Source organism: Colletotrichum tamarilloi (genome assembly GCF_030869305.1).
Source record: "Colletotrichum tamarilloi strain Tom-12 chromosome Unknown Scaffold_11.1, whole genome shotgun sequence".
NCBI lineage: Eukaryota > Fungi > Ascomycota > Sordariomycetes > Glomerellales > Glomerellaceae > Colletotrichum > Colletotrichum tamarilloi.
This window is the reverse complement of record NW_026849394.1, coordinates 766851-789023: the sequence shown is the minus strand read 5'-3', so window position 1 is coordinate 789023 and position 22173 is coordinate 766851. Positions and strand designations below refer to the sequence as shown.

The 22173-nt window shown below is 52.3% G+C and overlaps 9 protein-coding genes across 9 annotated transcripts; 6 read left to right on the top strand and 3 right to left on the bottom strand.

Moving 5' to 3' along the window:
- Nucleotides 1-1531: 1531 nt before the first annotated feature.
- On the top strand, nucleotides 1532-1969 carry CTAM01_04728 (uncharacterized protein; the record flags this gene model as incomplete). The annotated part of the gene is made up of 1 exon (XM_060520758.1): nucleotides 1532-1969. One exon carries the CDS (start codon nucleotides 1532-1534, stop codon nucleotides 1967-1969), a length of 438 nt encoding a protein of 145 aa, XP_060384712.1.
- Nucleotides 1970-2214: 245 nt separating this feature from the next.
- On the top strand, nucleotides 2215-3831 carry CTAM01_04727 (uncharacterized protein; the record flags this gene model as incomplete). The annotated part of the gene is made up of 2 exons (XM_060520757.1): nucleotides 2215-2896; nucleotides 3089-3831. The coding sequence occupies 2 exons, from the start codon at nucleotides 2215-2217 to the stop codon at nucleotides 3829-3831; spliced, it is 1425 nt and encodes a 474-aa protein (XP_060384711.1).
- A 175-nt stretch (nucleotides 3832-4006) lies between these two features.
- On the bottom strand, nucleotides 4007-5912 carry CTAM01_04726 (uncharacterized protein; the record flags this gene model as incomplete). Its single annotated transcript, XM_060520756.1, has 2 exons — nucleotides 4007-5601; nucleotides 5666-5912. 2 exons carry the CDS (start codon nucleotides 5910-5912, stop codon nucleotides 4007-4009), a joined length of 1842 nt encoding a protein of 613 aa, XP_060384710.1.
- Nucleotides 5913-6704: 792 nt separating this feature from the next.
- On the top strand, nucleotides 6705-10437 carry CTAM01_04725 (RecF/RecN/SMC N terminal domain-containing protein; the record flags this gene model as incomplete). Its single annotated transcript, XM_060520755.1, has 4 exons — nucleotides 6705-6833; nucleotides 6887-10156; nucleotides 10232-10332; nucleotides 10404-10437. The coding sequence occupies 4 exons, from the start codon at nucleotides 6705-6707 to the stop codon at nucleotides 10435-10437; spliced, it is 3534 nt and encodes a 1177-aa protein (XP_060384709.1).
- A 344-nt stretch (nucleotides 10438-10781) lies between these two features.
- Nucleotides 10782-11623, bottom strand: CTAM01_04724 (rpsU-divergently transcribed protein; the record flags this gene model as incomplete). Its single annotated transcript, XM_060520754.1, has 2 exons — nucleotides 10782-11114; nucleotides 11186-11623. 2 exons carry the CDS (start codon nucleotides 11621-11623, stop codon nucleotides 10782-10784), a joined length of 771 nt encoding a protein of 256 aa, XP_060384708.1.
- Nucleotides 11624-17360: 5737 nt separating this feature from the next.
- CTAM01_04723 (RNP domain-containing protein) lies at nucleotides 17361-19175 on the top strand (the record flags this gene model as incomplete). Its single annotated transcript, XM_060520753.1, has 7 exons — nucleotides 17361-17565; nucleotides 17628-17694; nucleotides 17862-17955; nucleotides 18014-18169; nucleotides 18237-18288; nucleotides 18378-18838; nucleotides 18888-19175. The coding sequence occupies 7 exons, from the start codon at nucleotides 17361-17363 to the stop codon at nucleotides 19173-19175; spliced, it is 1323 nt and encodes a 440-aa protein (XP_060384707.1).
- A 1087-nt stretch (nucleotides 19176-20262) lies between these two features.
- On the top strand, nucleotides 20263-20505 carry CTAM01_04722 (uncharacterized protein; the record flags this gene model as incomplete). Its single annotated transcript, XM_060520752.1, has 1 exon — nucleotides 20263-20505. The coding sequence occupies one exon, from the start codon at nucleotides 20263-20265 to the stop codon at nucleotides 20503-20505; it is 243 nt and encodes an 80-aa protein (XP_060384706.1).
- A 404-nt stretch (nucleotides 20506-20909) lies between these two features.
- CTAM01_04721 (signal recognition particle 14kD protein) lies at nucleotides 20910-21461 on the bottom strand (the record flags this gene model as incomplete). The annotated part of the gene is made up of 3 exons (XM_060520751.1): nucleotides 20910-21214; nucleotides 21274-21352; nucleotides 21435-21461. The coding sequence occupies 3 exons, from the start codon at nucleotides 21459-21461 to the stop codon at nucleotides 20910-20912; spliced, it is 411 nt and encodes a 136-aa protein (XP_060384705.1).
- Nucleotides 21462-21619: 158 nt separating this feature from the next.
- On the top strand, nucleotides 21620-21790 carry CTAM01_04720 (uncharacterized protein; the record flags this gene model as incomplete). Its single annotated transcript, XM_060520750.1, has 1 exon — nucleotides 21620-21790. The coding sequence occupies one exon, from the start codon at nucleotides 21620-21622 to the stop codon at nucleotides 21788-21790; it is 171 nt and encodes a 56-aa protein (XP_060384704.1).
- Nucleotides 21791-22173: the final 383 nt, after the last annotated feature.

The window sequence follows — 22173 nt, the reverse complement described above, 5'->3', positions numbered from 1 at the left end:
GTGAGCGTCGAGGCAGGCATTGTATCTGGAGAACTTTACAGTTCAACGTGCGCGGCGTTTGTGCGAGAAAGTCAACATGGCAGATGTTTCAATGGCTCGTGGCGTGCATTCGACATACCTCATCGCGGGAAAAGGCGACGGCCAACTGAAGATCCCCAACTTGAACATAGCTACCGAATCCGTACACTGCGAAGCGACTTGGCATTTGACGACAATCCGGGGTATCAAAGCTCCCATCTCATCTTAAAATACTTTGCCTGCCCTTGGATCTTGAGGTGTTTGTTTATCCGTTGGCATGGATCTGTATCCGTCCACTGTTGTCGAGCTAAGGCACCTTGCTGTGAGAATGGAACAGTGAGATGAGATGAGAAAAGAGTGGGAGAGTGGGTGGTGGCCGCCCCGACGCTGCGGGCGGGGATCCGAGACCCACCAGTTTCGCTTAATCGCATCCAATCAACAAATTCCCGGCTCGCTTGACGATGCAGAGTCTCGCTGGGGGCTCCCTGTCAACCTCGTAGCCCCCCTCCCATCATGAGAACCCTGCGAATAGATTTCCTCCATTCATTCCACTTCTTCACCAACCTCACCTCGCCAGATCGCAGACTACCTATATCTTAATCCCTTCTTTCTTCCCACACCGCGAAAAAATGATAAGCTTGTACCTATGCTCCTGGCTCGCACACTCTGCTCCCCCTTGAACTTATTGCAGGAATATCTACCTTACTTGCCAGTGCCTGCATGAGGTGAGGTCAGGTAGCCTGTAGGTAAGCTATGCGCTTGTGGAGATCGTCAACCGCACGATCAGTCCAGACTCGACACTTATCCTCTTTCTCTTATGGGAAGTAAAAGACGTTCATCTGCAACCTCGCTTGACTTGACCCCAAGTGGCACATTCCTTCGTATGTTGTTGGCATCCTGCGTTGCAGAGCCCCTCTCTGGCCCCTGCCTGTCTTCTCCTTTACCGACATATTTTTCATCTGCACTCCGGTACCTCATCTCTCTTCTCGGCCTATGTCCGTAAGATCCATTCACAATTCTTCAGTCGCTTTTTTTGGTTCCCCCCCTCCCTCTTTCTTTCCGTCTGTCTGCTGTATGTGTATGTGCACACTTGCGTGTCAGTCTCTCACACCCACACCTACAAACGCTCATGGAGGTCCATGGGTCTTGCGCGCTTGTTCCCTCCCTGCGCACCTCATGGCCAACGTAACTTATAAGCGAAAGGTAGGTTGTTAGCAGACGGCTTATACGTTGCTTATACGTTGTCGCTGTTTAGTGTTGTCTCTCTCGCTTATTTCTCACACGCCCATTGAGCGCATTTCCCCCTTCCCACCCACTCAGCCAGTGTTGCTCCTTGTACGACGCCTCGCCCGTCACCACCGAGCCATCGCGCCTTAGTCTGTCAACCTCTTGCTCTCTCGCCTGTTGCGCCTTCTCATTAGTTCGTCTCGTGTGTTGGCTTGTTCTCGACCGATCTCGCTTGTCCTGGAACAGCTCAAGGTCATCCTCATTGCTTGGCTACCTCATCAAGCTCATGTCCTTGAGCCTGGTTTTTGCGCCGCCCGCCCATCATGTCTCGCTTCTCGCCTCGACCGCTGCAATGCAACTGCATAGCTTAGCTTACCCTGTTTCTCTCACCTGTCTTATCTTCACCTTTGAGGCGTACGAAGAAACTTATGCTGGCTCAAACAGGTGCTGCCCCGACCTGTGTTCGGACGGTTGCCGTCTTTTCTTGCGAAACAAGGATTTGTGTGTGGACCAGCTTCACTCACTCCATCGTTGGCTTTGGCCTTTCCACTCAGACCTTCACACCCCTGGGCTCTCAAACACCCTCAACCTCTGCCCTGCTCATCGCCGAACTTCCTTTCGCTTATGGTCGACTCATCTTTCCGTGATTTCATGCGCATACCTAGTGCCCTACCGTCATCAGCATCATCCTCCTCCTCCTCACCATCCGGCCCGGATGACATGAGCGAATAGTCCCCGTAAACCTCACTTGCCGGCTCACCTTTCGAATCCGCCTCGCTAGACACCCCGTTTCTATTGGAGTGATCTCTTGGTGTTGCCCTTGTTGGCATGAAAACGTCCAAAGTCCCCGGCCGGACCACTCCGTGTGTCCAGATTACGCCGCAACACGACCTTGCAAACCCCCACACCTTCGTCTGGGAAGCCGTAGAGCACTCGCTATATCTAGCTCCTTCGCCCAACCCCTACCACATGGCTCCTGGTCGGTGTCACCGCACTCACACCTCGACTTCACCTTGCATACCATTCGCCTGCCAGAGCGTTTCGCAAACCTGCAGCATCCCGCCCGTCACGCATCGACCTTCCATAGGGCAGAACCTGTATCACAATACAGTGTCAACGACGTCCATGTGTGCGCCGCCTCCTCCGGCAAAGCCCATACAGACCGTTATAAGCCGTTTGGTACCCCAGGCCACCGTCCAACAAGTTCAGGTGATGCCATCGGTCCATTGTCAACGCGTCTATGGAGTCAAAGTCTCCACCGGAGCGAGCTTGGTTCTCGTCGTTCCCCCGCCGCCTATGGTAAAGCTGCTGCGATCCGAACGAGCCTCCGTCGTCTCGGAGGCTGCCGTATTAAGATGGCTTGCTGGCAAAACTGTCGAGACGCCTCTTCTCCATGAGAAAGTTACGGAAACAGAAGGCTCGCCTTGGTCAACCTCTCCCATTGCCACTTACGAGAGTGGGACCACGAATTGTTCTGATGTCGCGGTACAAGAACTGCGGGCTTTAGTTCCAACCCTCATATCACATACGGCCGCCACGAACGAGCTGGGCCTCGAATACAATCTCGTCAAGCCAACACTAGGCACCCCCATCTCCGAACTCAGTCCACCACTCTCATCGGCCGAACGGAGAACAGTTGATTTTCAAACTGGTCAGTTATATCGGCAGCTTTGTGAGCAAGTGTCACCCACTGGACGATTCGGACCTGCATTTGCTGTTCTACCTCCATGTGCGCCATCACCAGCTACAGACTCCACGAAGTCTACGAGGCGAGATGTAGCCGCGAGATTGATGGAATCAAAAGGCGTCCATTCCTGGACTGTGGCCTTCCACTCAATGTTAGAGGCAGTGCTTCGTGACGGGGAGGATATGCAAGTAATGTTGGGTTACAGTGCCATTCGACGGCAGTTCAAGCGTTTCGAGCATGTGCTGGATGGAATCAAAACACCCCGGCTGGTGGCTGTTGACGTCGGCAAAGATGTCAACACCCTTGTGTTCAGAAAACGAGGCTCCGGAGACGACGCATCTCTGGTCGAGTGCAGACCGCAGGGAAGATTTCAACACACAGACCGCCGCGGTAGTGACGCAAGTAGTGAGGTTGGCGATGAGTATGATAACGGCTCGGATTCCGGAGACGACAACGCGTCACTGACTCTCCAACACGACGATGGCATCGTCATGGCTGGCATGAAGGATTGGAGCAACTTCGTCTTTGGAGATCCACTTTTTGCTCTCAATATCGGTCGTGAGCCTAGTGGTGATTTTCTTGCGGGATTCAACTGGTCCTCAAACACTCGACACACCATCATCTCAATGTTTTCCTCGGATCTGATTGAGGACAAGGAGAGAGCTCACGTCCGCCTGCTGCTGTACGACTGCTACCATACAATCACGCACATTGCGAGAACATACTTCCGCCCGCAAAAGGACATCAGCGGACGCGAGCTGGAGGCACGAAAGAGGTTGAACACTATCCTGTCGCAGCTTGATGCTCTTGATGACGCCGGCACACGGAGGGGAAGAAGACCAAGTGGCGAATCAAGCCCGGCCAAGAAACGGTCGAAGAGCGGGGAATCGTCCGACTAGTAGAAGATGGTCGTGTATCGAAAGGTGATGCTTATGATGAACGAACATTCTTAGAACATACTTCGGGAAAGACACGTCTAGAGCCTGGCGTACGGTTGCTTCCTGGAGGAAGATGCACTCGTCGTTTCAATAAAGACTGATTAATGACCTACAAGATCTTGGACGTTTGTCTTCTTCATCGCTTCTTCTTGCCTTCCCCGGCATCGTCGTCCTCGTCTCGCGGAAGCTGAAGTCCCATCATGCCTAGAATGTTTCCAGCCGGACCCGGCATACCACCCTGACCCTTGAAGCTTTCGAGGAGGTTCTTGGCTAGATTGTAGTCAATGTCAACTTCGTCGTCTGCCTCTTCATCATCATTGCTTGATTCAGGCCCACTGCCTTTCCCCTTCCCTTTCTGGGTTAGGGCTCTGTCTCGAGGTTGGTCCAACTTTAGAGCACCGTGTTCATTGAGCTCAGCTTCCAACTCAGCGGTAAGCTTCCGAAGGTCATCGCCGTCAGGTTCCTCGTCTCGCCCAATAGCTTTAGTATTCTCTCTTGCCGCAGGCGATTTGCTTGGAACATCATGAACGTCGAGCTCTATGGGTGCTAGTCCCATCATTTCTCTCATCATGCGAGAAAATTCCGCTTCGTCAAAGCTGACCGCCTTGTCTTCGTCTTCGTCATCTTCGTCTGTCTCCATGCCCTCGGATCCGTCGTCGTCGTCGTCATCAATGTCCATTTCATCGATCTCGGCACCGTCTAGTCCTGCATTCTCATCGTTGAGAAAGGCCTCGAACCGGGAGACGATTTTGCGCAGGTCTGCTTGTGTTGTGGCATCTCCAAAGCTCGGGTTCGGTTGAGATTCGGTCCCGCCTTGGCGTCCTGAAAGCTCTCTTTCAAAGTCTTCGTAGTTGATGTCCATCCAGGACTCGTCATCATCGCGACCGGCGTCCCTCCAGCTGCGGATTTGTTCGTCTGTAGGGAGCACTGAATCTCCATCCTCCTCAAGGTCCTGTACAATAATGCTAGCCGCCCTGGCTTCACGACTATCGGCCTTGTCAACATTGTTGAGCATTATTTCGAATCCACATGTGAGTTTCATGCCCATCTCCAAATGTGTGTGCTCGACCCCCTTGACTCGTTGAATAATACCAGCCCAAGGGGCAGGCGGCTCGAACCTTTGCGATCTGAGTTGGGCGAACAACACCCTGGTGAATTTGACGCTCACCGTGACAAGATCGACCGGGGGAAAAGTATGACTTTTCTTGCTGGACAGAAGAGTGTTCAGATCTAGCGCATCGCGGAGGTAGAAGGACTCCACAGCTGGTGCAACAGCCTTGGGAGTTTGGCGTAGGACATGGACAAGTCTTCGAGGAATTGTCACGAGCGAGTGGTGTATGGACTTGTGAATATGGCCAGGGTACTTTTCAAGGCGATAGAAAGCCTCAGCCTCTATGAACTCTGAGTGCAAGAGAGAGTCGGAGGTGGATTTTATAACGCGCAAAGCGTCCGATAATGCCAACAGCCGGGTTTTAGTGCCGTCTTCGGTTGTGTGAGGGATGATTCGTAGACGGCCATTGTTAATCCAAACACGGTTCTGGTCTGTCTCAGGACTCAACCATTTGGGAAGAACGTTGGCTGCCTCTATGAGGAGAAACTCCCCATCAGCGTCATAGACACGGATCCATGCAGTGGGTTGAACTTTGGAAAACTCTCTGAGGATATAGACAATCAGCCATTCGTCCTCGATCGAATCTCCGTAGTCAGTGATTCCTCGGAGAAACGAGTTGCCTGTCGGAGTCTTAGCACTCAAATCAAAAGATTGAATCATTCTGGGGGGGGGGGGGGGACGAACCTTGCTCTGTAACCACATCGAGAGTGAAGAGGCCCTTTTGCCAAATATAGTCTGCGGTCAGGGAGTTTGCAAGTTGCAGAGCAGTTTTTCGTAGATCGTCGAGTCTGGAAAGTTGCTTCAGGGGATCATTTGAGGCGTTGGCGTCAACAAGAAAAATGCTATACTCGACGCAATTTTCTCGCAGGTCGGGAGCATTCTGTTCGTGGCGGCCCCCTGCTTCTCCAGCTCCTCGTTGTGGATCAGCCATGACAAATAGCTTCGAGATACCCTGGCTGGCCAGATGAAGTTGTAAACGCGCAGAGAGCGGACAAAATTGTTGTTACTGTTGTTCTGTTGTGGCAGAGCCGTGGGTTTTAGCTCGTGATTTACTCAGTCGCAGGCAGGGCTGGTATTTTGAGTGGAGGTTGGATGACTTCTTTCAATGGAAGCCAAGCGATTTCGAAAAATGCTCGAGAATTCTTGAGGACCTTCGCATTAAATTCGTAATTGCACACAAGTAGGCCCTTAGTCTGGAGTGTGCAGGCTTGCCTTGCCTGTATTGTTCACCTCGATCTCTATCTGATAGAGCTCTTTCGATGGTAACTGCATCCCAGACCTTCAAGACTATTGGTGCTGGAACACCTGCCTACGGCAAAGAGAGTCGTAGTCGCTCAGAAGAGCGCCCCACCAAAGCCCCGGTCACCTACCTTACCTTCAGGTGCCTCAGCACAGTGACTTTGATAAATGTCTGCCCGGAGCACTGTACGCGTTAAGTGCTCGATTAATGGAAGGTGCAGGCAGACATACCTTCCAGGTTAACTTACCTTACCTTACCTCAGCCCCCACCGCGGATAACCACACAGTCGCGTTCCGTCATCCGACGCGTCGCACGAAGCTTTCGTGGTCATTCAATCTGGAAGGCCACAGCCCAAGTTATCCAACGACAGGTCCCCAAAATCTGCGTCCACCTTTGTTAACACCAAGTGCGATAGGCGCACTGAATTTCTACTGCCCGACGTCGCAAAATCTCAACGCAGGCGCATCTTCTGGGCTACTCGTCATGGCCCCCGCTAAGAGATCCCACGCCGTCGCGGAAGCAGGCAGCGGAGACGAGGAGGAGGAGCTGGTTGAGGTGCGGCAAAAAAGGTCCAACCTCGCTCAGGACGCACCCGTAGGTTTCTCCAAGAATGTGAGTTCAGAATATTACCTATGAGATCAACTGACACTTCTGGAATTCTGCAGTCAAAGCGGGTTCGACTATCAAACACTGCTCAGCCGACCAAGTCGGTACCCCCAAGGGATGAATCCCCAAGCTCCGGAAGCGAAGACGGTGCGGACGAAGAAGAGGAAGACGGACGAGCCGGCCGTGAATCGCCTCCCCGAACCCAATACGAAATCGCCCGGGACGATGGTTTCAGGCACTTGCAGTACGAGGATCAAGACGATCAACGTGCTACGCAGAAAATCAAAAGCCGGCCGCAGCGCATCGGCGACAACCATGCTGCCGAGAACGGCATTATTGAGAGTGTCGAGTGCATCAACTTCATGTGCCACGAGCGCCTCTTTGTCGAGCTCGGTCCCCTGATCAATTTCATCGTCGGCGAGAATGGAAGTGGCAAGAGTGCAGTCCTCACAGCCCTAACCTTGTGTCTTGGTGGCAAGGCTAGCTCCACCAACAGAGGCGGAAGTCTCAAGAGCTTCATCAAGGAAGGGAGAAACAATTCTGTCATCATTGTGAGGATCAAGAACCAGGGCATTGACGCCTACCAGCCCGATCTGTACGGCGAAACCATCAGAGTCGAACGCCATTTCTCCAGGGCTGGCGCCAGTGGCTTCAAGCTGAAGAGCGTGACTGGGAAAACAATTTCTACAAAGAAGGCCGACGTTGATGAGATCTCCGAGTATTGGGCTTTGCAGGTCGACAATCCACTCAACGTTCTATCGCAGGACAATGCCCGACAATTTCTGAATTCTTCGTCACCCTCTATGAAGTACAAGTTTTTTGTTCGAGGTGTCCAGCTCGAACAGCTTGACAACGACTACAAACTCCTAACGGAAATTCTCGAGAGTCACGAAGCAAAGCTACCGAGCCTAGAGGAACATGTCCGTCGTGCGAAGAGAGAGCATTCGGAGGCGCAGAAGCTCAAGGACATTGCTCAGAAGAACGAAGAAATGAGAAAGACATATCGCCGTCTCCGTAACCAGCTTTACTGGTCACAGGTAGCTGAGCAAGAAGATGTGCTCGTCAAGTACAACGATGAGGTCGCTGCTCTGGACGGGGAAATTCAACGCGCTACTGTGCTCATTGAGCGCACAACACAGGCTTTAAGTCAGCGCGATGAGCACCTTGAGCGTGCTCAAGGTGCAGTCGAGACGGAATCACAGGAAGCCGGTACTATTCAGGAAAGTATCGCCCTCGCCGACGAAGCGTACCAAGAGGCCAAGCAATCAGTCACCGACATACACCATCAACTCAGAGATGTTCAACAACGGCTCAAAAGCGCCGGACAAGGGGTGGCTGAGTTTGAGACCAAGATTGAAGCCGAGGAGCAGCGACTGGGCGCTGGAGCTGGGAGCGCCCGCCAGGAACAAGAGAGTCTTCTGAATGAAGCAAGAACAGAAGAGTCTACAATTAAACAACAAATCGCCGACGAGAATGACACAGTGCCGCAACTCAGGGCAGAGCTCAATCATGCCCAGAGCGCCTTACAAGGGGGCAAGGCCGATGTCGATAGGAAGAGGGCGGAAATTACCTCAGCCGAGGGACGTTTGCGCAGCCTGGAGCAGAACAGAGGCTCTGTTTGGGCTGCTTATGATAAGAAGATACCTCTCCTTCTTCAAGCGATCGAGCGAGAAAACGGGTTCCACGAAAAGCCCGTTGGGCCCATTGGAGCCCATGTTCAGCTCACTCAACCTGAGTGGTCCCCAATTTTGGAGACGGTCTTTGGCGCAACGCTGGATGGCTTCCTTGTATCCAACAAGTCTGACCAACAACGACTGACAAAACTCATGCAACAAGTCAACTTGCAGCGCTTTCCCCCAATCATCATCAGCAAACGGCTGCGACTCAACACCAAACTCAGGGAGCCGGACGCAGCCTTTGACACTGTTCTCCGGGTACTCAATTTCGACAATGAATGGGTCCGCAGTCAGCTCATTGTGGCACACACTATCGACAAAATCGTTCTGATAAGAGAGAGGACGAAGGCAGAAGATGTCATGATGAGCGATTCACCTCCTCCAAACGTCCAAGCCTGTATTTCTCTCCATGATGGCGCTGGTAAGAGAGGTTTCGGCCTTCGCATGGCCCGGTCAAGCGGTGCAGGATATAACACAGGAACCATCAACCCCTTCCCCCGGGCGCCTAGGATGAAGTCTGACGACCAAACACAAATCAGTCTGGCAAAGGAATCGTTGGCTCATCTACGTGGGGACTTACGCTCGATAGAGCTGAAGCGGCGGGAGCTCGACCAGACAGTCGCAAAATGCAACGCCGCTCTCAATAACCAGCAACAACAGGGGCAATCGCTGGAGCGGAAGTTGTTGCGGGTCCAGGCCAGAATTGAGAATATCTCTGCTGAACTGGACCAATACGAAGGAGCGGATGGTCGCCTTATCTCTCTCCGGGAAGAGTTGGAGAAGATTAAGGCTGAACGAGAGCATCACGGAACCCAATATGGCGAAATGCGACTGCGACAAGATGAACTCAATAAGAAATGCGAAGAGTGCAAGAGGACGCTTGCCGATGAGAAGGGGAGAATGAAAGATTTTCAGGCTCGAATCACGAAGTTGCAACTCGCAGTCCAGAAAGCGGAAGACCTGCGCAAAATGGCAGTTCTCGAAAAGAATCGCGCGTTCCAGGACCGTGATGATGCGGTGCTTGAGAGAGAACGAGCAGAAACGAGGCGTGACGAACAAGCCGAAGTGGTCGCCAACTTCACTCAACAAGCCATGGACAAGGCGCCGCAGCGAGTGTACATCGAGGAAGGCGAAACTCATAGGAGTATCGAGAGCAAGTACGCTGTTATTCACCAACAGCTGGAGAAGAGGGCTCAAAGATTGGGGGCGTCGGACGAGGAGATCAAGGAACGTGCGGCTAGGGCTGAGGCTGCATATGAAGCTTCACAGCAACTTTATAAGGGCCAGCAGGAAGAGCAGGCGGCAGGCAAGCTCAATCTGGAAGATCGACTGAACAGGTGGCGACTGTTCCAGCGACATATCTCGGCACGTGCTCGCATCTGCTTCCAGTACTTGTTGAGCGAGCGAGGTTTCAGGGGCAAGCTTGCCATAGACCACCCGCAGCGCCGGCTGCAACTTTTCGTGGAACCAGATGAAACCCGCAAGGGCACTGCTGGCCGGAGCACAAAGACGTTGTCAGGTGGTGAAAAATCATTCTCATCTATATGCATGCTGCTGGCCATTTGGGAGGCAATGGGCTCACCCCTGCGATGTCTGGACGAATTTGACGTGTTCATGGATAATGTCAACCGTACCATCAGCACAAACATGCTTGTAAGTCTGATTTCCAGTCGTGTAATTTTCGTATAATTGTATCTACTATGCTAACAAGAACCCCTATCTTTTCAGATCACCGCTGCTAGACGCTCCGTATCCCGTCAGTACATCATGATTACACCAAATGCGATTGAAGGACGAGCCACGCTTGACAAGGACGTCAAGATCATCCGGTGCGTTGTTCTACATTGGAGGACAACCCTCGCTTTGCTCCTCTTTGAATTGCGGCTAACACATGTAACAGTTTAACCGATCCCCGGCAGCGGACGTTGGTTTGATGCCACGGCTGGCTAATTTCGTTCACAATTCCATGAGCAACGGCGTTCAACTTAATCAGTTTTCGTTTATCAAAAAGCGCGGGTGAAGGGACAAGTGATTTCTTGGCAGTGACAGGCGTTTGGGCAACATACCCCCCCTCATAGTCATGGACATGGGCTCATCTACCTAAGTTAGGACGTGTCGGCTCAGCATTGAGTGAGATGGCTGGCTGGAAGGGCGTCAGGGACATCATCAGCGAGCAACAAAGTCCGCGTACTAGAAACAATAATATACAATAGCATACATAGCGAGACCTGGGCCTCGGTATTTCTTGTTATACACATGTCGTTGCCGCTGAAGAGGCCTAGATTCGAATCCCCTTGCTCCTCAGAACATTGACACCCGCGCTAGCTGTGAAACCAACCCACTGTCCGAGAGAACCCATAACACCACCAGCTTCCTTGACCTCACTCAGTCGCCGCCGCAGGAAGGCTCTGGTGTCTTTGAAACCGGCCGACTTGTCGTTGGTCATGAACAGCTCGCTCGACGCGTAGATCATGGACAGGCTGGCGCGCTTGGTATACCAAGAGGGGTCGACGGCAGTGTCGCCGGAAAGGAACCAGATCTCATCGACCAACTTGGCGAGTTCCTTGAGGGAAGCAGGCACATAGCTCGGTTGTGCCATAACCGCCAGGGCCTATTGCATCCATCATAAGTATCAAGCCAGAACAGTCTCCCAAGCAGACTCTAGAAAGGGGTTGTACTCACCTCTTGCCAACGGTCGATGACGGTCTTATTCTCTAAAAGCCGCTCCCAGGTGAGGAGTTCTACTTTTTCACTGATACCAACTTGCGAGCTCTCTCCGAACACCTCCTTCTCCTTGTTGGCCAGGCCTTCACGTTTTGTGACGAGGTGGTATCGAATCAAGCTGAAAGGACCGTCCGGCAGCACGCTGGTGCTGATGTCAAGGTATCCAGTATCCCTGGCGCCGAGGGCGAGGGCCTTTTGTGAGAAGCCATACTCTGGGACATGCTTATACGCGGCGGAGAGGATCGTCGATTCGTGGGGGTGGAAGGTTGTTGTCGGATCCGGGTGGTCGTAGGAATGGTAGGCACGAGTCGTCCGAGGCGCGACTGCGGAAGCTCTCGGACATTGGCACAGGGAGCGGAAGGCCAACCTGGCAGTCGGACGGCAAGGAACGGACATGACGACGGGGGAGGAGGAGGCGGGCTCTTTGACATACGGGTATTGCAAGCCTGTGGTTTCTACGAAAGTTGGCTGATTCTAGACTGGCTTCCTTTTTTTTTTTTTTTTTGCCCGTCCCTCTCCTAGGCTCAGCCATCCCGAACTGTTCGGGTGAACCCGCCCGGGCGACATACCTGCACGCACTGGCTCTTCGGATCGGCCAATTGCTCCAGGGATTAAGCTAAGCCCCCCCTGTACCTCACCCTATGCCTTTGAGTCGGCATACTTCAATGACGATAATTAATCATTCACCAACACCAAGCTAAAAGATTAACAAAACATAGTCTATGAATCCAGAGCAGTAAGTATCATCGAAGAACATGGAAGGCTGGGAAGAATACATATTGAAGCCTCTCTATCGGTGCCTAATTGTGGAAGTAGTCGAATAGGTAAGAAAACCACACTTGGGTTGCTCTCAGTACGGACAACTAAGCGGCAACCTACCTTACCTAGTAGTAACTGCGGTACGCCTCATTTTTCTCACCATGGTAACACAGCATCTGCGCCAATATGGTGGTCCATTCAAGCAACTGGACTGATTGGATTGGTTTCCAGATGCTGAGATTCAGGTCACATTTACGCACCCACGTCAATGTGATCATTTGAACACTATATAACACGCCCCTTCAAGTTGTAAATGGCCCGATCTACTTACCTTATGTGCACGGTATCAGCAGGCTGTGTTTGCGTCTTGGTGAACCATATGTCGCAGCCAACACCGAAAACGTATAGGCACGAATAAGTAACACCTAGTCCACCGCATCAACGGGCCGAGGAAATGCATTGATACTGATAGGTAAGGTCGTCTTAGGGTGGGAAACAGAGCGGAACGGTTGAGGTACTAAGGTAGTTGCCGGCGAGCTGATGGAATGTCCATCAGTGGCTAGGAGCTGCAGTGCTGCACAGTTAGACGTGCTTTGCGATCCACATTCGGGCCAAGGCTCTCCTGCCGGCTTTGTCAAAAACACCCAACGGACCGTGCTTGTTACATGGTGTCATGATTCAACCCGTTGTGGAAGACTGGATACCGACTCTCAGCAGAGGCTGCAGAGCCACCGCGATGGCCCTCAAGGTTGCGACTGGACAGGGAGGATAGTCCTGGAGACGTGACACCTTGGTAGGCAGAGTGGGGAAGTACCTTGAGGTAGGCAAGCAGGCACTTAGCGTAGGTATCTTCCATTAACATCAAGGTCCTTTGGCCGTGCCATGCCTCAAACCGCGATGCTGTCGAGTTTTTCGACTCTTTGGCAATTCATGTACTTACCTACCTTACGCGCGAGGCAGCCTGTAGGGCTGGCTGAGATTTACTCTGGGGATAAAGCAAACGAAGTGAAACGGCTGTTAAATGCCTTCCATCTGCATGGTCTGTGGCTGGTGGTGCTTTATTGGCATCCGTAGATAGATGCTAGTAGTATGGTAACTTGACAATGGTAGATTTGGCGTCGAGTGTCGGGAAATATCCATTTCTGCCACCATTCGGGACCGTCAGACCTCACTACTACTGTGCAATAGCAGGTACTCATGGAGGGGTGAAAAGGTTGGGGGGGGGGGGTGTTAGCTCAGTTGCTGTGTGCTCTGTAGTGTATCAGTCGATGTTACCTTGCCGTACCCAGGTAGGTACTCCGTAGATGGTAGGTAGCTACAGCAAGCTACCAGAGTGAAGAGCACGATGCTAGGCAGTATTCGTACTTTAATGAATTGGATGATTCTCTCTACCAACATGATTCGCCATCTGAGGGTGCTAGAGCTCCGCCATCTGCTGTGCCTGTTCAGTGTTCACATTAATTACATGATTACCTGCAGCTCGTCTCCACAGGCACAGCTCACCAATGGCCAATGAACGTGAAAAAGCTCGTACCGCAGGAGAGTCGTCGGGTTATGCACGGATCAGGATGGGAGCTACGGGCGCAACGTCGAATCCAGAGTGAGTACCTACTGTAGAGAAAGTCCAAGAAGTTTAGGTACCTTGATTATCCCTTCTTGACGACGCGACACTAAGGTAGGTACTGCGTAGTGAATCTTACACTAACGTACCTGAGCACCTAACGAGGTAAGCAATGCGTGGTGTATCCGTAACTAGGTACAGGTAGGCGGGACAGGTGAATATCATGAGATCCGATACCTGAGGTGCTTAGGTAGTCGCCAACGCCGTATTCTCACACTTCACCTGCTTTGCTTGTATCATCTTTTACGGCGTAGGTGAGGTAGGTAGGCACCTTGCCCTTGGATAGGTAGGTAGGTCTTTGCATGTACGTACTATGTAGTAATTATGGCAAGGAAAGGTGTCAAGCTTGACCACCAACAATGATGGGTGCCTGATGGTGCCTGGCGCTCTTCGAGCCTGCCTTACCTCTTCAGCTCCCGAGCTTCTAATTGGCTGCATTCGCGCTGAGAGGTGGCCTCGCCCAGGCTTGTTGCCCATATCACTCCGTACCTCAGTACTCGTACCTACCTTAGGTAGGTACCGTGTCTGCCGTGCATTTCGCCCTTTTTTTCTTTTTTTCTTTTTTCCTTAGCAGACCGGAAAGGCACAACATCCTCCGTGCCTCTTTACCTTCCTTACCTTACCTTACCTTCCCTCGCCAAAAAGTTCCCCATCCATCGATCCAGTGCTCAATACAGTTGGGCACTGTCGTCCTTCCATTGGCATCATCACGCCTTCCTCAGCAAACCCACTTCACCTCTGTCAGTTACCATCTTCAGCATTGGATAAACCACCTTACCTTGGAGCCCGAATACTGACCGAGGTCTACCTTGCTCTACCTAGGCAGCTAGCATACCTCACCGACCTTACCTTAGCTCACGGCCAGGTAGCTCACCTCAGGTAAGCAATCTACCTTTCCTCAGCTCCAGTCGCCAACAATATCGTCTGGATCCAAGCATCCAAGGGACTAGTGACGCCGCCCCCACGCGAGCGCCACAGTTTCCGAAGCCGCGTCGTTGAGGTTCTTCCGACCCAGCTCGTGTCGAATCACTCCGTTCCGTTTTGCTTTCGCCGCCCACCTCACTGTCCACTCACACACCTTTACACTACACCCGACACGCGCAGTCAGTCAGTCAGTCAGTCAGTCAGTCACTCACTCACTCACTCACTCACTCACTCACTCACTCACTCACTCACTCACTCACTCACTCACTCAGTGCCTTACCACTTACCCACCCAACCTCTTCCTCTCTCTCTCTCCCTCACCTCACCTCTCTCACCTCTCACACACGCGCGTACCTCGCACACCACACGCAAACACACACACGCACACGGGGAGACTGGGCCCGTTGTCCTTTATTTCTGCGCTATCCATCCTTTCCCCTGCCAGGACCTGACCTGACCTTACCTTACCTGACCTTGGTCGCCTTGCGCCTGCCGCCCACATTACCTCAACACCCTTCTCCATCTACGCATACCTAACCTTGCCTGACCCGACCTCAAGTATCTCTTCAGGACAGTAACGCGCGCGCGTCACATCACTTCACAACGTATCGCATCACGGCAAGCAACACAGCAGCAGCAACGAACCAACGACGCCTCACGTCGCAACACGGCACAACATACGCTGTATCGAGTCGTCAACCAATCTTTACCACTCTCACCCCCTCTCTCTCTCCGCATCGCCCGAGTCGTCCGTCACCATGGGTAAGTCGTGATCGAATCTCTCATTTTCTCGTCAATTTGTTGCCTACCCTTCGTTGCCCCCCAGCACCACCACCTTCATCACCAGCTTGTCGTCGTGCGGCTCGTAGCTTGCGGCTTGCCATCTATCCTTGAATGGTCACTCTCCCTACTCTGCGTTCTGCTCTCCCTTCCAGCATTGATCCTCTACCGGACTGCAACTTCACCGCGTCTTCATGGCCCTCAAGTACCTTCCCTCCCTGAGCTCAAATGGCATTGGCTTCACTTGCTTCCTTCCCCTCCTCCTATATGATTACCCATTCGCTTTTTACCTTGTTACATGGGCCCTCTCTCGATCCGGATGTACACCATCATGTTCACTTGACCCGTTCTGGCACAGGGTTGAAGCTGGAGCTCTATTCTTGTCTCCATACTCGTCCGGGAGTAGGAGCCCAGGCCGACTCCATCTCTCATGTTGGTCCGAAACGACGCAACACCTCTCCAGCTTGGAAACCACGTCCATTGCTGTCATGAACACTTTCCTACCCCCCTCTACCCCCCTAGGTCCTGCAGCTAGCATCTTCCAAGCAGCTCCTGTCACCTCCCCTACCTTACCTTACCTTACCTTACGCTCGCCTCACACGTTCCCTCCTGCCGCTGTCCTGGACAAGTAAGGACAGGACAGTACGGAGTATTGTCCAGCCTTACCCTACATATACGTACGCTCGCTCATGCCTGTCTGCCTTTTGTACACCCTTCGTACACGCGCATGCCTGACTTGGGACACACGCGGACATCCCTCCATCCACCCAACCGTTCAATCCCAATCCCCCCATCCGTTGATCCATCAATTCATGCCAGGCCTTACATACATGTGTGAGAAGAACGCCGGCCTGCCTCAGCCCAGCCCATATCTCTCTTGCCTTACATAGGCTTGATGGTTCCCCCCTCCCCGCCACATCCTCCTTCTCCCACCCACCCCTCCCTTCTGCCTCCCCCTCGCTTTCCCACCCCCTCCTCTACAGAGAGAAAGAGAAAGAGAGAGCAGGAAAGACGGAGCGAATACCATTTCTTCCTTGCGTATTGTCCGCCAGCTGCATTTCCTTCCTACTCCTTCTCCGCCGACTGGCCTCGTACCCCCCTCGTCCCTCTTCGCTGCTGCCCACCTTTCGAGTAAGGTATCCAAATATCCTCGCCGGCACCCTCCTTCTCTTGCTTCTTCTCCTCCTCTCCTCCTCTCTCCCTCTCCTCCCTATCTCCCTAGCCATCTTCTCGTGTTACTCTTGCTTTTTTGTCCCATATACTCTGGGAATCTCCTAGCTTTCCGGCAGTTCCAACTAACTCAATCTCTTGTAGCTGACTCCGGCGACACCTATCGACCTGTGAGTGTAAGATCACCCCAGTTCCTTCTGTTGTCCCAAACTCAAAGCGTCCGTCCGGAATCATTGTCGAGCCGGTACCTGTCCCTGTATTCCCCCCGTTCCTCTCCGCCCGAGCCGGTGTCTGTGCCTCCGCCGCGGTCTCCCTTCCCACCAGCCTCTTGCTCGCAAGTTGTGCCGCGCCGTCTCAAAGAAGATGGCATAGCTTAGGAGGCACTTCATCACGACTGCACCTTCATTTCTCGAGTTGCAGTGGCTATGCGACTCATCCGACGCTTGCTTGTTTCCGTCTGGTCATTCGGGATGAGGAAAGTATCGGAGGTGGTGCAGCGCCTGCCTGACCTGGTTCGGCTGGCCTTCCGGGTGTACCTTCTGTGCTTCGCAGACAGACCTACCTATCTACCTACCTTGTTCATCTTCTTGCCTCCAAATTTCACCCCCTCACCCAACCTGATGCCATCAAACCACGCTTGCTGCCAACCACTTCTCACCAACGTCAAGTGACTTGCGAAACACCAACACAGTCCTCTGGGCATATACGCTTCGGCCAATGGCGACGTTCATCGCTAATCTGCAACAGAGGGAGAGATCTCGATCGCCTCGACGTGGACGTTCGCGCAGTCCCAACCGCGCATCAAGACGCCGTTCTTTCTCTCCTCGGAGCCGATCCCGTAGTAGAGACGAATACCGCGGAAGGAGAGACCGTTCCCCCATGACTGGAACCGGCGCTCCGTCTGGAGGATCTAGCACTGGCTACGGAGGGGCACCACCACACCGATCGTATGAGGAGCGCGCAGCCGCCCGCGAACAAATGATGAGCAACATTAGGGAAACGTCTCAACAGGATCGCCGCGTCTACGTCGGCAACCTTTCCTACGATGTGAAGTGGCATCATCTCAAGGACTTCATGCGACAGGGTAAGTGCAGTCATTGGCACTTCGGCCCAGGTTGCGCAAGCTGACTAGTTGGGATGATATAGCTGGAGAGGTTCTCTTCGCCGACGTGTTATTACTTCCAAATGGAATGTCGAAGGTGGGCTTCTACACGTAGTCTATGGCTGGTTTTTTCTTTTGTGGACTCTTCCCTCTGGCTATTGATGGAATCGTTGGGTTGACGGGTTGGGACTTGTGTCCGTGGGTGTATGTAGGGATGCGGGTAAGTTCACATGCCATCTCGGATTCAACCGCGATAGATGTTGACGGCGAAATTACAGAATTGTGGAATATGCGACGCGGGACCAAGCCCAGAACGCTGTGGCCACTCTCAGCAACCAGAACCTCATGGGTCGACTTGTCTACGTTCGAGAGGTACGTTCTGAATAGTACCTTGTGGTTCGTCGAATGCCGTCTAACTATGGATTTATAGGATCGCGAAGCTGAACCCCGTTTCATCGGCGCCACTGCCAACCGCGGCGGCTTTGGTGGTGGTGGCGGTGGGATGAACCCCGGTGGTTTCGGCGGCGGCGGCGGTGGCGGCGGCTACAATCCCGGAGGGGGCAGCCGACAGATTTATGTTGCCAACGTTTGTTCCCCCTAGTCTTGGCGTAGGATTTCTAACGCTTCCCGATACTGACTGCAACTGCTCACAGCTTCCCTACACTGTGGGCTGGCAAGACCTCAAGGACCTGTTCCGACAGGCTGGTAAGTAGAACACCCAAAGCCTCTTCGCCAATCAGACCCATTGGTGTCCCTCGCGATGAAACTTGGAGACTTATTATCAAATGTGCTAGCTCGCAACGGAGTCGTCATCCGCGCAGATGTTCATCTAGGACCTGACGGCCGTCCCAAGGGATCGGGAATTGTCGTATTCGAGAACCCCGACGACGCTCGCAACGCCATTCAGCAGTTCAACGGTTATGACTGGCAGGGGCGTCTTCTTGAAGTCCGTGAAGACAGATTCGCTGGCGCAGGAGGGCCCATGGGCTTCGGAGGCCGAGGCGGCTTCGGCGGTGGCATGCGAGGCGGTTTCGGCGGCGGATACGGTCGAGGCGGATTTGGCGGCGGCCGTGGTGGCTTTGGTGGTGGCGGCTACGGTCGTGGAGGTTTCGGCGGCGGTGGCCCCGGCGGTCCCGGCGGTCCCGGTGGCCCAGGTGGCTTTGACGCTGGCAACGCTCCTTCGGTGCCTCCTAACCCATTCACTGACTACGCAACCGCTGGAACCGATCGCAGCGAGGTCATTTACACACGAAACGTAGGTTCACTTGCGCAGTTCCCCGCAAACCCACACTGACACTGGGTAGCTTCCCTGGTCCACGAGCAACGAGGATCTCGTTGAGCTATTCACCACTATCGGAAAGGTTGAGCAGGCCGAGATTCAGTACGAGCCGAGCGGTCGCTCTCGTGGGACTGGTGTAGTCCGTTTCGATTCTGCAGAAACCGCGGAGACTGCAATCGCCAAGTTCCAGGGGTACCAATATGGTGGCCGGCCATTGGGACTGAGCTTCGTGAGATACCTCAACGCTCAAGGTGGTGGTGATAGCATGGACACCGATGTCCATGCAGGCTTGACGCAGGATCAGATCATGTAAAGGGTTCAAGTGATGCGATGCCCCAGCAACATGGTATCCAAAGGCCTGGACTCTAGCCTCGTCCTTTCACCCACGATGTAGCGCGGTCATTGGACGTGGTAAGCTGTCACTGAACGGCCTGCAAAATTGTTATTGTACTCGTCACGCATTTCCTTCACAGTCTCATTCACTTTCAAAATGGCAAAATCTCCTTTCCTTTTCGAGTTGCATTTCGGGTATGCAAGGCGGGATGAACTCAGCCATGATTGGCTGCAGGGTACGACTCGTCGACCATTCTGAATCGACTCCTCATCACGCAATGTCGTTGTTATCATTTACCTATGAGGGTTCTTTCTGCCTCAGTCGTACAGTCATCGCGGACAAGCACTCCGGCAGCGTCTGCTCAAAGTGGGCTTGCGAGAAAAAAGTTATCCTTGGATGGGGATGCATGTATCTTCCTCGTCTTTTCCGAGGCCAGCTAGCGAGGTAGGAGGTGAATCAAGCTCCTCAACCTGGAATGAATTTCGAATAGAACTCAAATTCAAAGATGGCGGAAGTTCCCATCCATCAGAGACTGGAAGACGGTGACATGGCGATCCAAGCAGTATACAATCCAACAAGAATCGCATGAGCGGCGCCTGAGACTTCAGCATGCTAGACCATCGGTCGCAAAGGTAAGAGGGATGCAATACTCGTGTTGTAAACATTTCATTCATCTATACGGCCCAGTGTGAAGGTCTGATGCATTGAAGGTGATGGGCTTCACCCACTGGCGAAGGTTTGTCATAACCGCGTTGTGTATTCCACAAAGCAAGATGTCTCAGCAAACCACAAGTTGTACAATATGAAAACTGTGGCTAGTGACCCTGAGTTTGCACCTCAGTGCAAACCGAAACGCGAAGAAGTCTCTCCCGTTCCAGTCAGAGTATCTTCCCCCTAACTTGCAATCCAATTCTCATAAAACGATGCCGAACCGCTGGGTAACGTTATGAATAGAGCAGACATCTCCAACCAACCCTTCTTCTCCCGGTTGATTTAAAAAGCCCTACTTGAAACCGAGAACCACCTTGACTCTTGCCTGTATTCACCACACACGAATGCTATAAACATGTGCGAACTCCATCTTTACTGGTGCCCAAGGTGCCGGACGAGATGGCAGAAACGCAAGAGACTAGCGAGTTGCGAGGGCAGAGAGCAGGCGTCCAAGTGCCCAGAGAGCCTTTGCATGTACGTCGGAAACCCGAAAAGGCCCAGACGAGAGGAGTGCGAGAAGTGCGCATGTGTGATGGAGACCGTCGAGGGGTTCAGCGAAGGCTTATTTTTCATACAAAACTCCCGTCTCGATTGTTGAGCACAACACAAGAGACAAGATAGTGGTGGTGGTGAGGTTCATGTAACATTTGAAGACGCAGAGCTAGTTACTACTCGGCCTTAATAAGTTACTAGGTACTGAGGGCATGTAATCCACCTGTGACTCTTTCTATACAGCCCCGGATTGTCATCTTAAGCCCTCTGACAGGGACCGACGATGCTTGGGCGGTACGATGGGAAAGGGCCTACTTGTGCTCTCGGGCTCAGGACCATGGATACCAGGTACTGTGCCAGAAGCGTCGACGACGTGTGCGTGATATCTGATTTCCATCTCCTTCACCCCATCACAAGGGATGCACTGCCTTTTCGGGGGACAAACAATGGCGGTATATAACCTGGCTATATTGGTGGCGCAACGGAAGTTCAACTCAAGCCGTCCTTCCCTCACGCCGCAACGACGGCCGTGACTGCACCTCCCTTCTTCTTTCTGGACTTGGCCTTCTTCTTACTCCGATCCCGGGGCTTGAGTGCGGACATACCCCCCTTGCAGATGTTGGCGTAGCTGGCGAAGAAGGATTCCAAAGCATCGGGCTGAACGATTGTGGACAGCTTGATCTTGTCGTCTCTATGTTTCTTCGACTTGCCGTTTGTCGCGCGCACAATCACAGGGAGTGGATTTGCGGGGTGGAGGTCGGAGAAGGAATCATCGCCGGCTGGCGGTGTCGAGGCCGTATCTTGGCCGTAGGTTACTAGAGAAGACGATGAGTCTCTGGGTATCTCGGGTGCGGCCGCGAAGTAGTGGACATACATCTTTTCTGGACGAGGAATATGGAGCCACGTCCCTTGCTCTTGCGTTGTTCGAAAAGCTCTGCCAACTTGCCGAAGAACTATGGTCGAGTTGTTAGCAAGACCATTAACTTATACAAGGACACATCGGATGCGATAGGGGCGAAGTAGGAAAAAGTATACCTCTTCGTGACTGAGGTGGGCTGACATTATCACCGAAGCGTCTAGCGTCGCGCGCAACCAGATGAAGCACTACGATAGTAGAATAATGCAGCTGCACGGTGTGCTATTCCATCAGAGACGCCGGAAATGATGAGATGTCGGTATACAAAAGCAACCAGTTTGGTGAAACGGGCTGCTAGGTGCTCATGTGCGGGTTTGGCCATTCCCCGCAGCAAGGCTATGATAGTGAGCAAGGGTGTATGGGCCCCCCGGACAGTGGGGTTTACTTGGAGCTACCTTACCCAGTATGCAAGGTGACATACCTACTTGGGACCATGAGCAGTGAAAAGCAGTTGCAACAGTTTTCTATTTACTAAGCAAATATACAATATAGTTCTTAGAAGAAATAGAGTGGAAATTAAAATATATATATTTGTATTATAATAAATTACTTTAAAATCAATATTTATTTATTTATTTATTCTGCCTTTGCTAGCTACTCGGGCAGTTCTTAATATTAATTATACGGTATTAATATATAGTAATAATAAATACTCTTATTATCTCAATAGACCTTAAAATTAATATATAATTAAAAAAGTAACTACAAAGTAATTGCGTACAGTTATAGCATATTATAATATATTAATTAAATATATTATAAGCTATGCTAAGCTGATATTATCACACTATGTCGAGAACCGTAAGATAATTTCAAAAGATATAAGTACTTTACCTTCTTAGTTCACTAAAAGAAACG